Source organism: Erpetoichthys calabaricus, chromosome 4, assembly GCF_900747795.2.
Source record: "Erpetoichthys calabaricus chromosome 4, fErpCal1.3, whole genome shotgun sequence".
Taxonomy (NCBI): Eukaryota; Metazoa; Chordata; class Cladistia; order Polypteriformes; family Polypteridae; genus Erpetoichthys; species Erpetoichthys calabaricus.
In genome coordinates this window covers 112,163,569-112,171,967 of record NC_041397.2, presented here as the reverse complement: position 1 = coordinate 112,171,967, position 8,399 = coordinate 112,163,569, and the positions used below count along the sequence as shown (strand labels likewise).

At 39.1% G+C, this 8,399-nt stretch overlaps 1 protein-coding gene across 1 annotated transcript in view; it reads right to left on the bottom strand.

Moving 5' to 3' along the window:
• Positions 1-219: 219 nt before the first annotated feature.
• LOC114651364 (uncharacterized) overlaps positions 220-8,399 on the bottom strand; it is a 73,497-nt gene continuing 65,317 nt past the window's right edge. The window contains exons 10-11 of the mRNA XM_028801270.2: positions 1,130-1,827; positions 220-808 (exon numbers count right to left, since the gene is read on the bottom strand). Of these exons, the coding sequence (XP_028657103.1) occupies positions 1,650-1,827 (178 nt within the window). The 3' untranslated portion in view covers positions 220-808; positions 1,130-1,649. The remainder of the gene's footprint in view (positions 809-1,129; positions 1,828-8,399) is intronic.

The window sequence follows — 8,399 nt, the reverse complement described above, 5'->3', positions numbered from 1 at the left end:
TAACAATATGGACTGCATTCCAGATTGATGGGATAAAACAGGGTTCGACTGGAGGTAGTGAGTTGAATGAAATGTATTTTGTTCATAGTGTGTTTTTACTGGATGGCTTGAAGTGCTTCATCTTTACCGGCTCAGAAGAATGGTTTATAATCCCATCCTGGTTCCCCATCCCTGTGGGCTTTGCATTTCCTCTCTGCCTCCTTGTGAGTTTTTCTCCACCATCCCCAAGATGTGTGTTAGATCAATGGTCAGCTCTAAAATGTCCCCATGTGAGTGGAACATTGTTCAGGACTCTACTCCCCCTTTGAGGAATGGTTCCTGACTTGCACCATAGATAGACCGTTATCCTGTAGCCACTTCATTGAATACGATTACCCTGCAGCCCTGAAACAGATTTAATGTGCATGTGCTTGATCAATCATGTACATTTTTTGAAGTAAAGCACTCCATAGCATGATATAAAACACAGATTAACCATGTAATATTTACATACTGTACAAATACTCATCTATATATAGACATTTACCACCCTTCCAGCTATTCCAGAAACATTCCTGAAGCTGGCCTGAGCTTTTGTTTGAGCTCAGTTCACCAGATGGTTATCGGTATGCCTCGTCTCCCTTGTGATGCAATGCTGAACAACTCGGACTTCCTACGGGGTGCATGTGGCTTACAGCTCAGCTGAGAACAAAGGTTTGCTATGAATTCTTATGTATTTAATAAGCGACTGTACTTTTCTGAACAAGTTGTAGAGCAACCTAAACAGAGAAGATGGGGCAAAGAAACCTGACCTCATGGAATAAAGAAACTACTTATGACAAAAGAGTGGTGCAGTGGTATCGCTTCTGCCTCGCAGTAAGGAGACCTGGGTTCGCTTCCCGGGTCCTCCCAGCATGGAGTTTGCATGTTCTCCCCGTGTCTGTGTGGGTTTCCTCCAGGTGTTCTGGTTTCCTCCCACAGTCCAAAGACATGCAGGTTAGGTGCATTGGCGATTCTTGGTGTGTGTGCCCTGCAGTGGGCTGGTGCCCTGCCTGAGGTTTGTTCCTGCCTTGCGCCCTATTTTGGCTAGGATTGGCTCCAGCAGACTCCCTGTAACCCTGTGTTAGGATATAGCGGGTTGGAAGATGACTGACTTATGACAATAATGATTTGATATTCTATATCATTCATGGATTTTTGTGTATGTGTACTTATAGATGCATTTGTAAATTCAAAGCACACATCTCTGTGCATATGAACTACTGTAAAGAGGCATCACATGTGAGATTTCACTCATGAAAAAACTCAAAAATCAAGAGAGTCTGAGTAATGTGTAGCAGCGCTTAAATATGTGTGCCATGTTAATCTGCCATTAGTTCAGTTATGCTGTCTGAGTTGAATAAAATAAAAAACCTATATTTGGCATTATGGCACACATGATAGAATACGTTTTCTTGTTTTGCAAATAGAAAAAAATGACACTATTTATGTTGCTGCAGTTATATTAGTGTGTCTAACGCCGACCAAGAACTTCTGTTATCCCTTTCTCTTTAAAATCCTCAAATTCTGATTTAATTGTGACAGCACTGAGTCAAATGAAGGAAATAAAAAGCTAAGTTTGAACATAAATGACTTTATCAGGGATGGTTTATCGAATGAGACCCTAGTGGTTATTCAAGAAACTTTTGCAGATTTTCACTTTCTCCTTTAAGCTGGGCGTAGCATGTTGGAGAACAACACTGGAACATAAAAGGAAGCCTGCGTATTCCAAAAATCTTCTCGCAAGGTCTAATGAGATGAAGTCCTGCGCCATACAGGGGCCCTTTGCAGCAATCACAGGAACTGGCACTAAAAAAAAAAAAAAAAAATATCACTTACGTTGTTCTTTAAAGATTATCTCGCAGGCAGCCAATCATCTTTTAAAGAATATTGTTTGGTTCATTCTTAGCTGTACATATTATAAAACTTCTATGAAACCATTTATTGTCAGTATATTACAGTCATGGCCAAATGTTTTGAGAATGACACAAATATTAATTTTCACAAAGTCTGCTGCCTCAGTTTTTATGATGGCAATTTGCATATGCTCCAGGATGTTGTGAAGAGCGATCAGATGAATTGCGATTAATTGCAAAGTCCCTCTTTGCCATGAAAGTGAACTTAATCCCAAAAGACCCATTTCCACTGCTGTTGTGAAGGCTTCAGGGCGCCCAAGAAAGTCCAGCATGTACCAGGACCGTCTCCTAAAGCTATTCAGCTGCGGGATCGGGGGACCACCAGTGCAGAGCTTGCTCAGGAATGGCAGCAGGCAGATATGAGTGCATGTGCATGCACAGTGAGGTGAAGACTTTTGGAGGATGGCCTGATGTCAGGGGGGGGGCAGCAAAGAAGTCACTTATCTCCAAGAAAAACATCACAGACAGACTGATATTCTGCATAAGGTACAGGGATTAGACTGCTGAAGACTGGGGTAAAGTCATTTTCTCTGGTGAATCCCCTATCTGATTGTTTGGGGCATCTGGAAAAAAGATTGTCCTGAGAAGAAAAGGTGAGTGCTACCATCAGTAAAGCATCCTGAAACCATTCATGTGTGGAGTTGCTTATCAGCCAAGGAAGTGGACTCACTCACAATTTTGCATGAGAACACAGCCATGAATAAAGAATGGTACGAAAACATCCTCTGAGAGCAACTTCACACATCCATCCAAGAACAGTTTGGTGATGAACAATGCCTTTTCCAGCATGATGGGACACTGTGCCATAAGACAAAAGTGATAACTAAGTTGCTCAGGGAACAAAACATCAAAATTTTGGGTCCATGACCAGGAAACTTCCCAAACCTTAATCCCATTGAGAACTTGTGGTCAATCCTCAAGAGGTGGGTGGACAAACAAAAACCCACAAATTCTGACAAACTCCAAGCATTGATTATGCAAGAATGGACTGCCATCAGTCTGGATTTGGCCCAGATGTTGATTGATAGCATGCCAGGATGAATTGCAGAGGTCTTGAAAAAGAAGGGCCAGCACTGCAAATATTGACTCTTTGAATAAACTTAATGTAACTGTCAATAAAAGTCTTTTAAACTTATGAAATGCTTGTAATTATACTTATATATTATATAGTATACCACAGAAACATCTGACAAAAAGATCTAAAAACACTGAAGCAGCAAACGTTGTGAAAACCAATATTTGTGTCATTCCCAAAACTTTTGGCCACGACTGTAGACAAGCATTGAATTCATAGGAAGAAAAAAATAATTGTCAGTTCATAAGAAAACTGGCCTTATTGTTATACACTGAGCATATCCACAATGCTGCCCGTTCCAATTACTACTCTTCCATCATAAATATGACAAGTCTAGGCCAATAACTCTCTTTAGGACTGTTAACAAACTTCATCCATCTGTATTAGCATTTCTCCCGATATAGCTGAGCAGGCTTTTACATATTTTTTTAAAACAAACTTAAGCAAATCTATTGCCATTCTTCCTTTTACTTCTCAATCATTCTTTCATATTAATTTTCCTACTTCAGTTACAAAACTTGTTTTATACCTGTTGACTTTCTATCTGTCTCTAAACTCATCATTATGACTAATTGTTCCTGTTGTTAGCTTGACTCTGCCCTAACCCCTTTATTAAAGTAATGTTCATCTACAATCAATACTCCAATCACCATAATCATTAATACATGTTTCTCTTTTGGTTATGTTCCTATGGCCCTTAAAACTGCTGCAGTTATCCGTATTCTTAAATAACCCAAGCTGGATCCAACATCTCTTTCCAATTATAGACCTATCTCAAATCTTCCTTTTCTAGCTAAAGTGACAGAAAGAGTGGTAGCTATGCAATTTCAGACTTTTCCTAATGATAACACACTTTATGAGTCTTTTCAGTCTAGCTTCTGTACACACCACAGCACTGAGATTGCTCTTCTGCGTGTTAATAATCTTCTCCGGTTTTCTGATAGTGCTTCTCTCAATATTCTTCTCCTTGACTGAAGTGCAGCATTTGACACTGTCAGTCACTATGTACTCATTTGCCATCTCTCCTGTATTGGTATTGCTGGAATAGCCTTGCAATGGTTCAAGTTGTATCTTGCAGACAGACAAAAGTATATTGCACTAGGTCTACACAAGTCCTCCATCTCTCCTGTAATGTGTGGTGTCCCTCAGGGATCGGTTCTTGGGCACCTTTTTGTTTTTTTAATCTACATCCTCTTGCTCAGATTATGTGTAGCCATGGCCTTAAGTTTCACTGTTATGCAGATGATATTCAGTTTTATCTTAGTACACACTCTTCCACAGACTCCCCTCTCAGTGTATTATTGGATTGTATTTCAGATTTAAACCTTTGGATGCAGCTTACTTTTCTAAAACTGAAGTTTTACTGGTTGGCCCTAAATCCTTACTATCTAAATCATCTAATTTTCTGTTAAGGTGTGCTAGTTAGACCTGCTACTTTTGTCAAAAATCTTGGTTTAGTATTTGACCCATTACTGAATTCTGAGCCGCATGTCAGGTTCCTCAACAATAGTGTATTCTTTAATCTCCGTAACATTGTTCGTCTTCACCCATTTCTCACTAGTAATAATGCACAACCTTTGGTTCGTTCATTCTTGCATTATGTCTAGTATTGATTAGTGGCCTTCCTGCAAAGCCTTTACAAAAGTTACAATATTTTCAGAACTCTTCAGGTGGAGTTTTCACCTATAGAAAGTGCTCTTGCTCACATCACCCTTATTATTTTTCTGTTACATTGGTTACCGGTTCAGTCCCAGATTAAGTTCAAAATCTTGTTTCTCACTTTCAAAGTTCTGAATCACGTTGCTCCTCTTTACCTTAATGAACTCTTACTCCCCTTCTCACTCTCTCAGGTATTCTAGCCATAATCTAATTGTTGCCCCATGCACTAGGCTTTCCACCTTGGAAGGCTGGTCCTCCAGTGTCATGGCCCCTAAACTCTGGAATTTTCTTCCTGTCTCTCCCTAACTGTTCTTCCCTCTTTACTTTCAAATCACATTTAAAGACATTTCTCTTCAATGAACACTTCCCTTTTTCCTCCACTGTTTATTTATTTTGTAAACCGACCTTGGGATTGTTAAAGGCATTATTGTTAAAGGCATGTAACTTATTATTATTATTCAATAATCACTGTGTGTGTGTGTGAGAAATATATACTTTGTCCCCCACATTGTCTTTGTGTCTACACTAATTTTTCTTGTAGTTTTCCTCCAGCTTTCATTCCACATTTTAGGTTATTTTCATCTCTAGACCTATGATGGACTGGGATGATTCGCAATTTGCACCCAATGTTGCCTGCAATCCTGAATGGGATAATGCTGTAAAAAAATACACTGAGGGATTTAGAAATAGATGGATGAATAATGTTTACATAAAATGAAAGTTAGTTTTGGGAAACATTCAGATAAATTGCAAATTTTTTATCCTGTTGATGAATATTTGGTGGTTGAAAGGAGCTTTACAGGTATGTAAGGGGAAAAAGTTCCAGACAGCGGGTGTTTATAATGAGAATGTTCAAGTTTAAAGCAGCAAGGATTTAATATTGTTAATCTATATGAAGGCCAGTCATCTTTATTTTAGTGACCTCAGAATCACTGATAAAGTCCAACATACCATCTATAAAGAGGATGGCGACCTCAGTCCTGTTTGCAGAATGCACAATGAAATTTTCAGAGGTTATGGTTAGGGTTAGGGGTAGAGTCAGACAACACCTTTTAAATAAAGTCTTGCAAAACTGTGGAATGATTTTCCAGCCACCAAAACAGACTCGCCACCGGTCTCTGCCGTGTAGTCCAAACAGAAGACAACTATACTTTTTTGTGGCTTTTTATTAGAGTAGGACAGCCTTGTTTCTTTGACGTGTATTCTACCTTAACACAAGTATCACTGACATTCAAAAAGCAGACATAATCATTAGCAAAAAGCAATACTGGATGTTAGCCTTGCAGAAAGACTCTTGTATCTTCTCTGCATTGGGAATAAACCCAAGGAGCCAAATATGTTCTAGTAGTAGTAGTATTGTAACAGACCCTGAGTCCAGCGAAATTACCACTGCTGTGTTCAGCAACGTGCCTGTCACTATGATAAATAGGACTGTATTGAAATACAGACATTTATTTTAAACACAAATCAGATTGTTTAATGTAGTCCTTATTCCTGTCTCTATGTTCCCATTACCTGAATTTGTTCCTTTAACTGAACTAATTGGCTTCTAAATATCAAAGCGGCAAGAATGAAATCCTGCAGCCACTGTAGTCTGACAGGAACTGAGCCTGAGACCACTGCTATAAATAACTACTTTTATTAATGCAGCAGAGGTTCCAGGTAGCATTAATCACTGGTATTCTATTCTGTAGATTCCTTCAGGTTTCCTTCCTGATGATTTATTCAATAGATTCATAACTTGCTTTACTCTAGCCTAGGTTCATACCTTCCTGGTTATTTTTTTTTCTGATCTCCTCTGTCTCATAGGGAAGAGGGAATCTCCAACTATTAGCTAATTGCTCATCATCCTCCAACTCTACACTACATGGTTGAACATACAGTATCTCCATACTTGTAACAGAAATACTATAATAAAGCTCCTTCTAGTGCTCATGTACATTCATGTTGACCATGGACCCTAACAGGACAGCAATCATAGCAATCCCAGGGCTATCTACTGTTCTCTGGGGCAGTCTGTCCACCCGAAGCCAGGAGATATTTCTAACGTCTTCCTCCTTGTTTGAAGTCTGCTAGAAGACTGAGGTTAGGTATTCTAAAATAGTTAGTCACCTGCCCCCTAATGTCAAGAACTGGTAATAACTTCTGGGTCATCCACCAATTCTCCTCTTTTTGACAGGTGAGATTGGCCGATGCCTGTCTGAGTAAGCTTCTAAAACCTATCAACTCACTACAAGGGTATTTGGTTATTTTGAAGAATTCACAACCCTGAATTTTAATTAAAGTGAAGTGACATTCAGTTAAATCGAAACGTCAGGAAGTTATACCATGTTACATTCCTTTCACAGTCAAGTGTTTATCATGTATAATCTACAGTATGCATTTAGTAGGCTGTACTATAATGTTTTTATTGAATAAAATAACAAAATATAATATAGCATTTTTTAATATTAAAAAATCCTTCACATATTAATTAATAAATAAAATTCAATTAATCTAGTGGGGCATGATAATCCTGTGGTCAGTGCTAATGCCTTACTAATCCAATGTCCTGGGTCTCAGTCCTGTGCCTGGCCACTGTCTCATTTAGCATGTTCATCCTTTGTTGTCATCCAGGTACCTTAGTTTTCCTCCCACATCCCTTAAATTACACTAATTTGAGTAACTGGTGATTCCAAATGATCTCTTTGTAAGTGTGGCTGTTTGAACAAGTAGACTCTGCAACGGACTGTGGCTTGTCTAAACTTGTTTGCAGAGTTAAGTTCTGAACCTATACTGCATCCATGAATTGGATTTGGGTTTGAAAATGCATGTACAAGTATGTTTATATGTAAGTAAAATTAAAAAGTACCTGAATATTATTATTAAAGTACGATTATATTAGAAAATGCTTATTTATTTGCTTCCTTTCCCAGGATTGTAACCTTAGTGTGGTGGATGGGCTTGTGTGCCTCAGTAATCATTGATGTCTGGAGTCATGTACTTCTGTTAACAAATTAGTCTAAAGAGAGGTACCAGATGAAGAACAACCTAAAAATAAAGGATCTATTGATAATTTTAAATGAATGTAAGCAAAGCTCTCCTAAAGCAGTTATAACAGGATCCACTCCCAAAGCCAGGCCTGGTAGTGGGCTTTTCTGGTGGCTCTTGTCAGCTGAGCTCACCCAAAAAAGCTACATGGACCTGCCAAGTGGTCTTGGCCACTTGCAAGGCGGATGCAATACCATTGACAGACATGAGTGGGACAGGTCTGACATTCTAGACTTTGGAAATGGAAAATAGCACATGGAATGCTGAATGTCATTTGTCTGACAGGTAAGCAGCTGGGGCTCATGCTGGAGTTTGGAAAATACTGGCTTTAAGTAGTCAGGCTAACCTCATGCTTCTAGATTGAGGATGGTCTCACTCCCGCTCTATAGATGCCTCACAGTAGAGACCTTGAGTGGGTGTGTGGGGATACTCATAAAAGTGACGCTGTTTGCTGTAACAAGAGGGTCACCTCAATGCTAATTTGCATTGCAAAGAGAAACAATTTCACTGTTGTTTGCATACTTCTATCTTACAAATAATCTGGGAGTGTCATCATTTTAGAGCGAGAAGATTTAGTGCTTCAACTTGTCCTCTGTAATCCTATCACAAGAATTCAGCACTCACATAATAAATGATAAAGACAACTGGGAGTTTATGATAGCATGGAATAGCCTGCCTGACCTGAATCCAAGAGGGTGATA